We start from the raw sequence: 16,811 nt of genomic DNA, 5'->3' as shown, positions 1-16,811 counted from the left end.
AGCCCTCTGGTGGATAAAAATTCCCATGCGGGATGCACAAGACCTGTTACACTTGAGGCAAATAAACACTTGAGTAGGCTGGGCTTGTGCTGCTGCCCGCTCTTTCTGCCTTTGACGCTTCTGGCGTGAGGCCTCACTTCTTTCTGCCTCGAACTTCAGACTGGCGGATTTGATGCTGGAACGCCAGCTAAGTCTATCTGTAGCTAGATGCTGCCATGACTGATGCTGAATGCCTGCAAGGGAGAGCTGCTTCTTCAGCTGGTCTTTGTAGCGCTTTTTGGGGGCCCCTTGGTTTCGTCTCCCTTCCTTGAGCTCACCAAAGAGAATTAATTTCGGCAAACGTGTATCATCCATCCTGGCTACGTGACCTGCCCAACAAAGCTGTTGTTTGAGTATAATAGACTCCATGCTGGGCAATTTGACTCTGGTAAGGATGTCCTCATTTGAGACATAGTCCTGCCACTTGATCCCGAGGATGTTTCGGAGACAGCGCTAATGAAAGCGTTCCAGTAATCTGATCTGCTGGTGATACAGAACGCAGGTTTCAACTCCATACAGGAGGGTAGGGACCACAATGGTTCTGTAGACCTGCACTTTTGTGGAAAGGCGAAGTGTATGATTCTGCCAGACTTTCTTGGAGAGGCGACCAAATGAACTGCTGGCCTTGGCAAGGTGACTGTCTAGGTCCTTGGCAACAGATGCGTCGTTTGAGATAACACTACCGAGATACATGAAGTGCTCTACTGCATTCAGGCTGGTACCCTCGATGTTGATTTGGGGTGGGGTATATGCTGTATGGAGGACCGGTTGATATAGCACTTCTGTCTTTCTCAGGCTGATGGTGAGGCCGAAGGGTCTTGCTGCTTCAGCAAAAAACAGTTGACGATGTGCTGCAAGGCTTGCTCCGTATGGGCGACGAGGGCGCAATCATCTGTGAAGAGCAGCTCCATGATTAACTGTTCTGTGATCTTAGTATGTGACAGAAGGCGCCGCAAGTTAAACAGACTTCTGTCGGTTCTGAAGCGGATATAAATGCCGTCTGTCAAGTCTTCTTTGGCCTCACGAAGCATCATGCTGAAGAAGATGGAGAACAGAGTGGGCGCGAGGATACAACCTTGTTTGACGCCATTTAAGATGGGGAAGCTGCCGGACAGAGTCCCGCTGTGCTTCACTTGTCCCATCTGGCCTTCATGCAGGTGGCGAAGGATGGTAAGGACCTTTGGAGGGCAGCCAAGGCGTGCAAGAATCTTCCACAAACCCTCACGACTGACCGTGTCAAAAGCCTTGTATAGGTCTATGAAGGCTGCATAAAGGGCATGTTCTGTTCTCTGCACTTCTCCTGGATCTGTCTCAGGACGAAGATCATGTCGGTGGTTCCCCTATTGGCCCGAAATCCGCACTGACTCTCGGGAGTATTTTCATGTGCTATGGTAGGGGTAAGCCTGTTGAGCAGCACTCGAGCCAGAATCTTGCCTGCTATTGAGAGGAGAGTGATGCCCCGATAATTAGAACAGTCGGACTTGTCGCTCTTGTTCTTTTACAGGCGGACAATGACCGCATCCTGAAGGTCATGTGGAACCATTCCCTTTTCCCAGCAACTAGAGAAGAGAATCTGAAGCTTGTCAAGGACTGCCTGACCTCCATTTTGGTACACCTCTGCTGGGATGCCATCTATGCCAGGAGACTTCCCTGGATTCAGCTGGTGGCCTTTCGGATCTCTTCAAGTGTTGGGGGGTCATCAAGTTCCCATTTCACCTCCACCTGGGGAATCTTCTCGATTGATGACTCTTGCACAGTGCGCTTGTCACTGAAGGGGTTTTCAAAGTGTTCTGACCAACGCTGCATAATGGTTTCCTTGTCCGTCAGAAAGGTGGAACCATCTGATGGACAGTGCAGCTGTTACTGAGGGAATATGATGGACTGACACCCACACCCAGGCCATCCATTATGAAAACCACCAACCAGTCAAAAATGTGCATTAATCAAAATACCCAAGCTTAATTTTGCTTGTTTGGGAACTGCAATATGTTTTTGTTTTTTTTTCAGGCATTATTCACCCTGCCAAAGTCACACCAGTCTTGCCCTTACTCCACTTCTTTACCAGTTTATAGGTTGGCTAGGAGTTAGACAGAGTCAAGCACTGTCAAGATGGCAACATGTAGAGTCACCTTATTTGTTCTTCAAAAATCACTCTTTATTCAGTATATACAGTACCAGGTAAAAGTTTGGACACACTTGCCCATTCAGTTGCAAGGGAAAGCATATCCAAACAACTGACTGTTAGTGTATATGGTCTATGAAGTAGACCCTATCTACCCAAAAGAGCACTACTTATCGAACTCCATTGGCTACTCATTGCTGCCATCATTATATTCAAGTTACTACTGCCTGTCTACAACATGATGACTGGGTCTGCACCCATCTAAATGCACTCATAAAGGGTTGTGCTCCCCCTCTGCTAGTAATTCTGTAATTTATGTTGTAGCATGGCCCAAGCAGAGGGTCACCCCTTTGAGTCTGGTCTGCTTGAGGTTTCTTCCTCAGCGGGAGTTTTTCCTTACCACTGTTGCTCTGGGGGTTGGTAAGGTTAGACCTTACCTGTGTGAAGCGCTTTGAGGCAACTCTGTTGTGATTTGGCACTATATAAATGAAAATAAATTGAAAAAATTGGCACTCCTACATGTAAAGCAATCAAGACTATTCTAATTTCTGGTTCCTGCATGGTTAAACAACCTACCAAATACTATCAGGGATGCAAGACCACAATGGATGTGGAGGGAAATCCCTTTCTACTTCCAAGAAGCTTTTCTCCAAGCGTACCTCCTCTCCTAACAACTCTAACAACCCTGACTCTGACTACTTGTCAATGACACAGAAAGGTAGAATGCTCGGGAGTCGAATCCACATCTACATATCAGTAGCCCAACTCCTTATCCCACCGGATCTATTTTATTATATTATATTATCAGTTATCAAACCTTAACTGACCTAACTCACATTTCCCATGCACTTCCTTTCTCTCTCTGGTTTTTGTTGCCTTTTCAAACTTAATATATTGTATTTACTTACGTTTTTGTACTATGACTCACTTGTATGTGTATGTTAAGATTGTGTTTGTCATTTTGAGGAAGTCTCATTTAATCTGTAAAGATACAGTTTACTCTTATGTTGAAGTTCCCCTACGAACTGTAGCTTGACTGAGATTCATCATTTGCAAGTGGCTTTGAATAAAAGCATCAGCTGAATGTAATGTAATGCGCCTAATAAATTGGCTGCCCATGTTTACACCTTGCTTCAGCAGGCAACATCTCAAGCTACGCCCTGTTTAACTTTGGACGATGAGCACAAAGATTGATGGGGATAAACTATTACAGAACACCAGATGAAATGCAGTTACTGCGGGGCACACTGGAGTCGATGCAAAAGGTCCATGATAGATGCATGCTTCAAATAAACCGGGCATGCATATGGAGTATTTTTCTTGTTTGCTGCTTCAGGGTATTGGAAGTGCCTGTATAGTTTTGCAGGCTCTATTTAGAGAGTAATAGCATTTTCAACCTCCACTGGTCCACTAACAACAAAACTGATGAGTTAAAAAGAATAAAGCTCAAGACAAATGCTGTTTGCCACCGCAATCTAAACACAAAACCTGTTGAGTAAAATGTAAATGAATAAGGATGATCTTAGAATATTTGGAAGTAACTGAAGCAGTAAACTGGAAACAGTGCAAGAAAGAGCAGCATGTTGGCTGACAGGCAGACGTTGAAAATCCTTTCCTGTATAGACATGCAGGGATTGTCAGAATGTGCAGTGAGGCTCTGTGGGAGCTAATCAGTCTCCAGCATTTTAATCAGTTTTAAAAGACAAAATATGCAACTGCCACAGTGGCATACTGAAATTTCAAAAACCTCATTAAACCTGGCTGCGTCAAGAGTGAATTATCTCAGAGAAAGTGCAAGGAAGTGTTTACAACTGCAGAGAAATAAAGACGCGCTGCCACAGTTATCAACCGTTTAACTTGCAAAATAGGTTAGTCGGTTAATATGCGATGCAGTTTAGTAAATGCCTTCCAGTCTCGCCTTTTAATTTCGATCACTGGTCTCATATCTCAAAGTATGGTCTGGCTATCTTGTTTTCATCTGTGGTTTGGATTTTATGTTTTTGTCCTGTGTTTACTTTAGTGGATATTTCTCTTGGTTAGTGGTTTCATGGGGGTGTTCCTGATCTGGTTGGCTTGTTTTCTTTTTGCCCAATGATTATTTTCTCACTGGTTGCACCTGTTATCTATGCATGCGAGAGCCTTTAGGCAGCCGAGGGAATGCCAGTGCATTCTTATGGTTTCTGAGGTAGGTTTGGTTTTGCTTTTTCACTCTGGAAAAGTCTGACATGGCTTGTGGTCCCAGTTCACTGGGCACCGTGCTGACATTTAGCAATAATTAGGTTCAGATGCAGCTGCATCATACTACATATTATTATATGGCTGTGATGCTACGCTCACTCTGATTGGCTTATTACCGTTTGGATATTTTCTCATAACGGACTGGTTACCATGACAATCAGTCCAGAATGCATATTGTCGTTACAAACCAGAAAGCTAAAAACACGATTAGAAAAACCAAGTTGGACATGAACGTACTCCATAAATATCTAAACGGCATCGGAAAAAAATTCAAAGCTTACCAGATAATGACCTCGACAATCTGTTAAGCTAGTGGAGGTGAAGAAAGCAAACGTGTCTGACTACGAGCCCATAGCAGCTTTCATATTTGCGCGATACTGTAAGTTTGCATGTTTATATTTATAATAGCCATTTAATAAATGAATTATTAACCACGCTTGCCCTGTTTGTATGGGGATATCAGGTCAGTACTAAACACCCCGGTCTGATATTTCCCCGTACAGACCTCTCACGCCATTAATAATCCTTTAATATTAATCTTACTTGATTTTTTTTGTTCTTTTTGCGTGTTCTTTGATTCTGTTTTATATCACTAAAGAAGAAGAAGCCGTAAACCCTATATAGGAACTGAAGTCCATCGGTGTCGGTGCTTATCTCTAGATTCTGTAGAATGAAGCTGCTGAAAGTCTATGACTCCCCCTGGACAAGAAGGCCTTTCAACACTGTTTACCTCCCCAGCCAAGGCTGGTAGCCACTTATGGGTGGGTGGACTGGGATAATGCAGATGAAGTGTGTTGCCAGTTGGTATGTGATGATGCATTGTGAATCACGATAATTAAATTATGAAGCTCATATTGAAACATAAAGTTTTTTTAAATGTGTATCGTGATATTGTAAATTCTACTATTGCATGGAAGAAATAATGACATCTTGCAGAAGAGTCATAAATGATTCATAAAATATAAAAATAGGAAACAACATCAAAGATTGCAATTTATACTTCAGAATAATAAGTTTCTTTAAAGTTAAACATTGACCACAGATTACTGTCTACATAGTTAGTGTGAACAGTGATGTAATTATGCATTGTGATATGGATCTAATCATTGTAGGTATACCGTGATATCTATCATATCTTGGAGCTAGTGTATCGTTACACCACTACTTGTCAATGACACAGAAAGGTAGAATGCTCAGGAGTCGAATCCACATCTACATATCAGTAGCCCAACTCCTTATCCCACCGGCTCTATATTATTATATTATTATATTATATTATCAGTTATCAAGTTGTTCACCAATGAATATGGCTTTATACACCCTGAAGAAAACCATACACCCTGAGGCCGAAAACAACTTGATAAAGATTTTATCATATACCTATAAATGATAAATGCATGCAGAACACAGTGCGCGTGCTCTCCCTTCGCTCACTGCCTCCGGGGGTACGGATGTGGGACCCGCAAAGAATCCAAGTCATGGCCATGGAGCTGTGGGGCTGCGATTACCGAGACCATGCAGCGGGCTCTGCGCATCAAAACAGCGAGCATAGTCTCTGGACCTGTCGCTGGAGTTGGATGCAGCTTGGCACAGCAGACAGGGGGGCGGTGTGAGTGGCCCGCTGTGGCGCTTACCAAGCCCGCAGACTTAGTAAGCGCAACAGAGGCAGTGAGAGCAATCGCGGTGATGCCGACCGGTGCCACGACCGGCCCGCCTGATAAGGACGCAGAACACAATGCGCTGTTAAAAAAAAAAGAAGCATGCAAAATTGCACTAAAAAAATCTGCGAAACTGCGAGACCGCGAAAGGGAGTTACGTTCTAAAAATAACCCACTATAGGCAAAAATCCGCGAAGGAGTCAGCGTTATTTTTACAATTATTATAGATGTTTTAAGGCTGTAAAACCCCTCACTACACACTTTATAAACTTTTCCCAAACAGGCATTAACATTTTCTCATTTTTCTCTCCTGTGTAAACACTCAAAGTTCAAACCTTAGTAGAAAAAAATAGAATGTTTTCTTATAAATAATTATGATGGCTTTTAGAACTAACGAATTTAATTTTATCGATCAACCTACGAGGTTGGACACGTAAGAAATTATTAATAGTGACTCACCAGTATTTCACAGTTCCTCTGACTGCGCCTCTTCGTCGTGGTGCCGCTCCGCTGTCCGAATTGGCTGATTACTCTGGTGGTATGAAAAATATTACTCATCCGCAAAAAGGGTGTATTGCTATTTATTCTTTAGTGTTTTATCCAATCATATTGGCGTATCATTTATAGGTATATGATATTATATTATATTTATATTATATTATATTATATTATTACCTCTGCCAAGGAGGTTATGTTTTCGGTCGCGTCTGTTTGTTGGTTGGTTGGTTGTTTGGTTGGTTTGTTAGCAGGATTCCTCAAAAAATCCTCAACGGATTTCAATGAAATTTTTACCAGGGGTGTATATTGGCCTAACTTAGAAGTCATTAAATTTTGGTAATGATCCGGACACGATCCAGATCATTCATTCATCAATCCGGACTTTTAAGGATTCTTTATCATTGTAGGATAGGGCCAATTTCAACATTTTTGCATCTAACTTCATGAAGACGGGTCACAAAGGCTGAACAAAAATTAAATTACGACACAACAATAATTTAGCATTTGTTTCTCCTCATTCTCTTTATAAATACATTTGCTGAAGATCTAAGGGTTTGACCCTCTGGGGTCTGACGCTGTCGTATACGACCAAGCTTAACTAAATTATAAATAACTTTTTAATGATATGAGATAGAAAGTTACTTTTCTTTTGCTGAAAAGTTAACTCCGCAGACTTTCAAGCCACCGTCCACCATCTTTGTACTCCTCATAGATATTGTGTGATGACATGAGCAATGTGAGTGTCCAATCGGAATTGGTTCACTATCACATGGTTTTCCAAAATCCAACTGTCGGGAAGATTCACCTCACGTGACACACCAAAGATTGTTTTTAGGATTGATGTGTTATTAGTTTATTATAGTTTTCTGTGTGTTTTGAATAAATGTGTGGAAAATTATTTCCGCTTTACTTTTTCCTTTCTTATTTCTGATTGTAAACCTTTATTACACTTATAAAACACAACTATAGCATATATATTTTGAAAGTACAGGTTGTCCTGAAAAGATAAGATAACATAAGATAAGACTTTATTTATCTCACAGTGGAGAAATTCACATGTTACGTCAGCTCTTAATAAACACACAAGATGAGTGCGAGTAGAAGAAAATGAAAAGAATGAATGAATGAATGAATGAATGAATGAATGAATGAATGAATGAAAAAAATGAAAAAAGAGACATACAACTTGATTGTGGGATGCAGGGAGAGCTGTTAACAGCAATAATAAAACATTTAATAAGGTTTGGGCTCTCCGAGTGCTTCTAGTATTATATTATATTGTATTGTATTGTCACATGTTAATCTTCTACATTTGCATTGTGTTATACTGTATGCTATCATGGATGTACTTTACTAGTACTGACAATTGCCAAATACAAAAATCAAGGGATCTGGTAGGTGTCTCATAGGGTGACGCTTTATTTTGTTAGTTTGGGCTTTATAACCATTGGTGGTGTTGTGTACTATCCCCTTATACACCTACAGCTAATGTAAGTCACCAGGTGTCTTCAAAACTGATGTTAAACTTTGTAACTACAAATACCCCATACGTGCTAAGGTACTGCAGTTCAAATCCCAATCCATTTTCATATATTGAATAAAACAGCCTGTTTCTTTGCATGCTGCTTTGCTCCCTGCCTCCCTGGCGCTGTAGATTATGTGGGCATGTTGCACAGTGAAGAAATGCGTAGTGTATTTGTCCGTACAGTACATCATCAAAATCTAACACAAGATGTTTTGGGCATAAATTCAGTTTACGTGAGAATAAATTCTACATGCAGTCACATAAATTCAGTTTATATGAGAATAAATTCTACATGCAGTCATAAAATTGTGGGATCTTGAGGATTTTTACCCCAAACCATCAAGGGCAAAATATATATAATATTGCATAAAAGGACCCCTTTATTGTTACTTATTACTGCTATAATTATTTTTGTTTAGTATTCTGTACAACCCTGCTACTTCACTGTTTTGTGACAATTTTCCTCTTAATTTGGGATCTGCCTTTTGGCTTGAACATTAATTAAACACACACAAAAGTAAGGTAATTCTCTATCCATAAACTATTGGTTCCTCTGCCTTATTCTGGCCCAGGGCCAACAGTCAAATTTAATCTGCAGAGAAACGGTTGAAAATCAGCCACCAAACTTTGAATAGCCATGGACTCAATTTAAAACCTACAGTTCCATTTCCTGCAAAATTAGATTCAATCCCTCTTCACACCCTTCCTGTCCTTTTAGAGACTGGCTGGCTGACTCACAGTAGCAGTGATTCACTCCTGGAAAATCAGTGTTTATTATCTTATATACTTTAGCTGTGCCAGGTAAGTTTAGCAAGCACCAAATATTTGGATATTCTTTAAAGCTACAGTGTGGAGGATTTGGGGGTTTTTATGAGCAGAAATGGATAACACTTGCTACATTAATTTATAATTACCTGGAGCAACAAGTCAGTGTGTTAGTCTACCTTTTGGCATTTTTATTTTGCACCATGGCTGGAAAAGTGGGGGGAAAAAAGGGGGGAAAAATGAACAGGAAAAACAAGTTTGAGAAGCATTGTTTTTGTGAAATGGAGGATCATATATATTGCTTATCAGAAGAGAATGCAAGGAAGGATAAATCCCCGTTATTAGAGGGGGGTGTTATTTCAAAAAAATTGGAAATCTATAAATGTTTGCATGGAATATGGAAATATACACGGAATAACCCATAGCAGGATTAATTTTGGGTCATTTGGTTCCAAAAACCCATATGGACGGAGCCAGTGAAGATATCGGGTTCAAAAATCGCCAAAAATATTGGCGAACATGTCATATCTTGAGAACCGCTGCACCTAGAGACTTGAAATTTGGCTCCAAATGTTGCTTGACCCCAAGTTTATATTCAGTTTCTATAGTAACAATAAGCCTATCTGGTGTTTTTTAAGAGTGACAAAAAAATAATTTCAGTACATATGTTAGTCAACTGTAACAAACAAAATCTATGTAGTTTTTATTTCAGGAACATCAGTTGAGTATAATCATCACATGTAAACATGGCCACAATGAACTAATTATAAGCAACAGAGTGGTTTTCTACATCAACAGCACATACGACACACGCGTTACTTGAAATTTTCAAACGCTCCGTCCATATGGGTTTTTGGAACCAAATGACCCAAAAATTATACTGTTATGGTTTATTCCATGTATATTTCCATATTCCATACAAAAATGTATAGATTTAAAAAAATTTTGAAATAACACCCCTCCCTACCGTTATCAAGAAAGAAAAAATGTGAAAGGAAAGAAAATCGTGACTGGTGACTTCATAGTGCAATCTGCCAACTCACCACTAGATGACACTAAACCCTACACACTGTAGCTTTAACAGACATACTAGAATGTAACATTTACAAAGTAGATGCATTTAATTTATCTTGGTAATGTTTTTCTAATTCATCTCAGAATATGAAGCCTAATGACTACAGTTTCTGCAAAACCACAAAGCTGATAGCAACACATGCCTTTGTGACTATTTCTCATGTGTTGGGTCAATGCTCCTGCAGCCTGACAAATTCATCCTGCAAGGAGGGTGTCAGTTGTTATAACCTTCGTGCATCCAGCAATCCCCATGATAAACCATCTGCATCAGAAGGGTTTCTCTCAACCTGGAGCACGCTGATACTTTAGGGACAAACTTTGATTTATCTACAGCGATGTATTCGTTTTCCGCGACATCCTGTTTTAATGAATAAACTCGACTGTGGCAGTCCCTCATCAGCAGGAGACCCAACAGAGGCTCTAATTCCCTGCAGACTCAAACCCGTTTTGTATTTCTCTCTGTGGTTGAGGTGAAATTGGGCCAAACCTCCATATGAAATGGTTCTGTTGTGAAACAATGTTTATGAATGAATGAGACAGAATTCAATTTGACGCACATAGATTACTTTTTCATTTTGAGACAAATGAAAGCCTTCTATGAGTTTTGTTTTGTTTTTTTAAGTCGTAGGTCTTTGATATAGCAATTGATTTAGTGCCTATTTAAGAGAAACTTTGCAGCTTGAGTCTTGGCAGGTCAGTTGGATTTACTGAAGTGTCTGTCTGCATTTTCGCTTTGTTTTTTGGTGCCTTTCTGAATGCGACTTGGACACATTTTGGGAATGCTAACTGCAGCAGGCTTAACATTTCTTATATTGCTGTGTGAGGAAAATGAAACCTGACAAACACTTGTGCCAACTGCAAACAAAAACCAGGCGGATTGGTCAGATACAGCATCATGCACTATTAGTGAATTCCGGCTTGCAGTGCTTCAGGAAAATTAAACTCTTTGTTCATCCATTACTGTCCCTTTTGTTTTTTTACTGTAGCTTTAATCTTATGACACCTATAATTTCTTTAAAAAAAAACAAAACAAAAAAACAAAGAAATCATATGTACATAAGTATTTACACCCTTTGCTCAATATTTTGTTGATGCACTTTTGGCAGCAATTACAGCCTCAAGTCTTCTTGAATTTGATGCCACAAGCTTGGTGCACCTATCTTTTGGCAGTTTTGTCCATTCCTCTTTGCAGCACCTCTTAAGCTCTATCAGGTTGGATGGGGCGCATCGGTGCAAATCACACGCATGCATGTGTTGGGGGGGAGTGGGAGGGAGTGTACGACACATGCACACGTGTTGTGGGGGGAGCCGACACTCTGGCACGTCACATGTGCACTCAGCAACTCCACAGTCATGGGGCACTTAGACAAATTTCACATCCAGCTCGACAGTGATTGTCTGCTGACTGCTTTCATGATGATAGTATGAATGGCCACACATTTTCTAAGTGCCAAACAAGCGGTGTTAGATGTTCGTGTGTGTCAGCTGGAGTTTAGCCGACACTTGCCACGAGAGGGTTTGACTGGCTCTCACAGTGCACACTCTGTCTTTCAGCCATTGCTGTGCTCAAATAATTGCAGCAACAGGTGTACAAGGCATTTGAGGCAGCTACAAATTTACACGTTTTGGATACAATTCCTGCTTCATGCGCACTTTGTGCACACTTCGACCAAATTCACACTATGTGTGAAGGGGCCCTAAGGATCTCCTCTCTCCACAGAGGAATGCATGGAGCTCTGACAGAGTGACCATTGGGTTCTTGGTCACCTCCCTGACTAAGGCCCTTCTCCCCCGATCGCTCAGTTTTAATGGGTGGCCAGCTCTAGGAAGAGTCCTGTTGGATCCAAACTTCTTTCATTTACAGATGATGGAGGCCACTGCGCTCATTGTGACCTTCAAAGCAGCAGAAATTTACCCTTCTCCAGATTTGTGTCTTGATACAATCCTGTCTCAGAATTTCTTTGAGTTCATGCTTGGTTTGTGCTCTGACATGCACTGTCAACTGTGGGACCTTATATGTAGACAGGTGTGTCCCTTTCCAAATCATGTCCAATCAACTGAATTTACTCCAGGTGGACTCCAATTAAGCTGTAGAAACATCTCAAGGATGATCAATGGAAACAGGATGCACCTGACCTCAGTTTTGAGCTGCATGGCAAAGGCTGTTAATACTTATGTACATGTGATTTCTTAGTTTGTTATCTTTAATAAATTTGCAAAAAAAAAAAAAAAAAAACTTTTTTCACATTGTCATTATGAGGTATTATGTGTAGAATTTTGAGGGAAAAAATGAATTTCATCCATTTTGGAATAAAGCTGTAATATAACAAAATGTGGAAAAATTGAAGCGCTGTGAATACTTTTCAGATGCACTGTATTTATAATTTCTAGTATGAGTTGGTGGTAATCTTTCCAGCTACTCATGGCGCATTTTGCTTTTATGTCTTAGGATGTTGTGAAGTCGAAAAGAATGGAGGCTGGACTGGGGGCTCCATTCTTCACTAACCCATGGATAACTGACAGCAACGGAGCTGGATGGAGTCCAAAACACTGGATGGTGAAGACGAGGAAGCACACAGTATTGTGGATCACTCGTTTGTACTCAGAGTAAATACAAAGTATTCTGCAATGTGCCTCATTTGTTCAGTCTTTCATGTGTCACCCATGGAGCGATGGCAAAACGAATCAGGATAACGTGTCAAGGCTGAAGAACTCTTATTACATATATGTGGGAGTAGCAGAGTTATTTCTGCAAAATTGTTGCTGGTGAAGAAACTGTAGACACTAGATATTATTGCCATCTTACTGCTGTGCTGGATTTATATTTCTGACTGCAGAGGAGGGATTAGAGCTGTTAAAAAAAATCATGGGTAGGTGCCAAGGCAAGACTCCGTGGTCATTGTTGTTCGCTGTGTTGGTGCTTACAGCAGTGGGAGTGGCTTTGGAATATGAAGGGATACCTGGTCAGTGGACACGGTATGGTCAGTGGAATGCCAGGGCAACAGGTGACCTCAGCTTCATTCTCAAAACTAACATCAGCAAGGCACTGGTGCTGTATCTGGACGACGGAGGGAACTGTGACTTCCTGGAGCTTCAAATCACAGACGGGAGGCTCCAGTTGCATTTCACCATCCATTGCGCAGAGCCAGCTTCCCTTCACACAGAGACACGCATCAACGACTATCGCTGGCACAGAATCCTGCTTTCTCGCAATTACAGAGAGACCAAGTTGACAGTAGACAATGAAGAAAAAATGGCTGTGGTCAAGTCCAAGAGGAGTGAGATGGTGGTGGCCAGCGATGTCTACATAGGGGGGATCTCACCAGATGTGCGTCTGTCTGCTCTGACATCCAGCACTGTCAAATATGAGCCACCATTCCAGGGCTTCATAGCCAATTTGAAAGTAGGGGAGGCGCTACCTTTGCTGTTGGATGGTCAAGGTGTTCATAGCGATTTGGAGTACATGTGCGACACACACTCTCCCTGTAGCAATGGTGGTCAGTGCTCCGTAAGCCAAGGAGAAGTCCTGTGTGACTGTACTGATACCAAGTACAGGGGAATGTACTGCCATGAAGGTGAGGAAAATACATCATATTGATGTTTGTCGTGATTTTTGTTTCATTTCTTTTTAAAATAGAATTTCTTGGCACTGTTGATTGTTTTTGCCCACAGATGAATCATCAGCCATTGGGAAGTTTTGCTCTACTCCAAATTGGATTTGTTATTACTCAGGGCCCCTTCACACATAGCATGAATAAGTAGAAATTAGGGCAAATCACGCCAAAACAGCCCGCACAAAAATATTGAGCCGACATCGGGAGGGACACATGGTCGGACAGTTGTGAATGAACGTTCATGTGAAATGACATTGCACAGCCGCTGTGGAAAAAAAAAACATACATGCCACCCACGGGATTCAAACCTGCAGTTTACAAAACCGCTGATTGATGGACATGGATGGAATATGGATTGAAAATATTACAAACGATGTACCAAGTTAATAAAAATACTTTACCAACAAACATTCAAAATATGTTTGAAAAAAGAGTAAGTAGTTATAAATTGAAAGGAATAGAAGTCTTTAAAAAACCAAGATTTAGAACCAAAGTAAAGGAAAGGAGTATTGCAGTAAATGGTGTCAAATTATGGAACAATCTTAATAAAGAAATTAAAGAATTAAGGTCACTTAAATTATTTAAAAAACATATTAAATTAGATGTATTAAGTAAGTATGAAACTATGAAGTAAGTCAGTGGGCTGCAAGAAAGTAAAAAAAAAAAAAAAAGTAAACTGTTAATAATGTTTGGAGTGTCTTAAGTTTAAATATAACCTGTCAGTGATGTAATCTATTAATTAATGGTCATAATTATGAAATGGGTCAGTGGTATGTGACAAGTTAAAGAAATGCAATCTGTTAAATAATGTTGACTATGATGCTGTATATTGAAAGATTGTATTGTTAAAAGGGGCAGAAATCATAAGACTTGTTCTTCTTTCTGCTCCTTTTCATTCTGGTATTGTGGTGCTTTTGTTTTTTGCTTTTCTGTTTTTCTTTTAAATGAATGAAATAAATATTAAAAAGAAAAAAGAAAGAAAAGAAAGACAGACACTTTACCACTGCACTGCCATCGCTGTCTTATAAAAGGTGCATAAAATGCCTGAAATAAAAAAGGACATAAACATATTTAAAAAAATAAATAAATACAATACAAGTATGAACCATCTGTTCCTCTGTAGATGACCCATGGTCACAGACTTAGAGTCATGAAATGACATGAATGAAGCAGTTCATGCATTCTTATCATATCCACATCTGCTGGCCCGGCATGTTCAGCCAGCTCTGCGCGTGTGTCCAGCCCGACACACGTCCTGTGGACAACGACGTGTTGCATTATGTGGAACAGAGCTCACGTGGGTGACGTGACATTCAGATCACCCACTGCGTGTTATAATCTGATGGGCTGTTTCACCTGGGACAGCCTGTCAATGTGCACGCCGTGTGCTCGCGCACTGCAGCCTGTCGTAACAGCAATATATGTTTTTATGTATGTCCACATGAGGACAGCAAGCAGAAACACGCCCGTTACAGCGGACAGTTGTTAAGTCATGTCCGTCAAAACACGGTACGTGTTATCCAGCTGGGATGTGTAGAACCAGAGATCTCAACAGCAGCTGCTGTCAGCAGACATGCCCCCTGTCACTTCAGCGCACACACCAATGTGTCACTCTCTTTCTTATGTGTTGTGATCTTTTTTGTTATTTGTTATGTAACTTTGTATGTAACTAGTGTAGTACTTACTTATATACCTGTCCTGGCTGACGTCTCTTTTTGTAATGTGACAAATCATGTGCACTGAGCTGTCATCCAGCTGTCAGTGTGCTGCGATCAGCTGACAGGCGCCTTGCCATGCTGTGTGCACTCTGACGTGGCTGTCCGGCCCCGCATGTGATCATATGTGTACATACATATAATCATTTTATGCAAGTGTGCCCCCCCCGCACGCGACATGTGTAGGGGAACTGGGGGGCGAAACATACATACACCACATGTGTGGCTCTCATTTGGCTCTTTTGACTGGTTATGTTGAATTAAAGAATTTGTTTGCACCAGAAATTATAGTGCTGACAAATATTTAAATTTTGTTATCATGACATGCGGTTACCTACAATTATTGTTGGCAAACTAACAAATTGCACTTGTGTAACACTAATACAGATACACATGTACACAGACAGTACAGCAGTATTTTCGTTGAACCTTCACTATTTAAAAAAAAAAAGCCTTTCTGAAGGAAGTGGACTGCATTGGATATATTTTTTCAACATTTGTTTTGTGACTATATCAGCTTTAACCTCCCCAAGCTCAAGAAAACAAACAATAAAACACATTTTGAAATGTTCAATGGCAGTAGTAGGCCAATGCTCACAGTTTGTCCACATTCATCAGATGCACACAGTAACACTTTCCTAATGTGATTGGACAAAGGCATTTGTGTTTTTGTAGAGGCATTTAATTCTAGGTGGATTTTCTAGAAAGAGCAAAGAGAAAAGAAAAAAAATGTTACAGAAGCTTTGAAATTCCCTGTTACTTGTGGGCATGGATAGATTGGAATAGAAGAAAAAGAAAAAGGTGAGGCTTGTATCCTTAGATGCTCCACAGCCATTTTCCACAAGGTTAAGGATCATATGCTCAGTTGGAGCATGTCTTCCTGTTTCATTAACGAGGCCCCTTAAAAGGCAAAGCAGCATAGCTGGCAGAGGAATTACATTAAACTAGTCAACTTTTTGTTAACAAAAAACAAATATATTATTATAACAATTTGTTACTTACCTGCATTTAATACAGAGGGCCATATCTGTAATATAGCCCATTATTAGTCCTTAAAGGGCTAATTGTTTTTGTGCAAATATTTGCTCATTTTGAAATGGATGCCTGCAACATGTTTCAAAAAAGCTGGGACAGTGATATGTTTACCAATGTGTTACAATACCTTTCCTTCTAACAACACTTAATAAGTTTGAACATTAAATATCTTGCCTTTGTGGTGTAGTCAATTCAGTATAGGTTGAAAAGGATTTGCAAATCATTGTATTCTGTTTTTATTTACATTTTACACAACATCCCAACTTCATTGGAATTGGGGTTGTATCAGGGCCCATATTCACAAAGCATCCCAAGGCTAAAAGTAGCTCTTAGTGAAATCAGTATCAGAATTCCTTGAATTCCTTAACATTTCTTAGAATTTTCCCTTGGTAAGATAAAAGTTATTCACAAAACACTGGTGAGCTCCTAAGGTGTCAAACTGTTCAGAGGAGGGTGGAGGACCTTTAAGAAGCCTAAGAGTGTCTTAAGCAGAGAAGATGGCAGAAAGACAGAGAAGGAGACATTCTA

At 40.4% G+C, this 16,811-nt stretch overlaps 1 protein-coding gene across 9 annotated transcripts in view; it reads left to right on the top strand.

Annotated features, from left to right (window-relative positions):
* The window catches only part of LOC117517424 (neurexin-2-like), a 643,324-nt gene that overhangs the window by 86,352 nt on the left and 540,161 nt on the right, over nucleotides 1-16,811 (top strand). For 8 of the 9 annotated variants that reach the window (XM_034178438.1, XM_034178436.1, XM_034178437.1 and 5 more), the window contains exon 2: nucleotides 12,369-13,494. In XM_034178438.1, the coding sequence (XP_034034329.1) occupies nucleotides 12,786-13,494 (709 nt within the window). In that variant the 5' untranslated portion in view covers nucleotides 12,369-12,785. Of the gene's footprint in view, nucleotides 1-12,368; nucleotides 13,495-16,811 lie in introns of those variants that run through there. The other variant, XM_034178431.1, reaches the window with a different exon arrangement.

This window comes from Thalassophryne amazonica, chromosome 9 (assembly GCF_902500255.1).
Source record: "Thalassophryne amazonica chromosome 9, fThaAma1.1, whole genome shotgun sequence".
Lineage (NCBI taxonomy): Eukaryota > Metazoa > Chordata > Actinopteri > Batrachoidiformes > Batrachoididae > Thalassophryne > Thalassophryne amazonica.
Note: the sequence above shows the minus strand (reverse complement) of the source record. Positions and strands in the feature narration are given on the sequence as shown.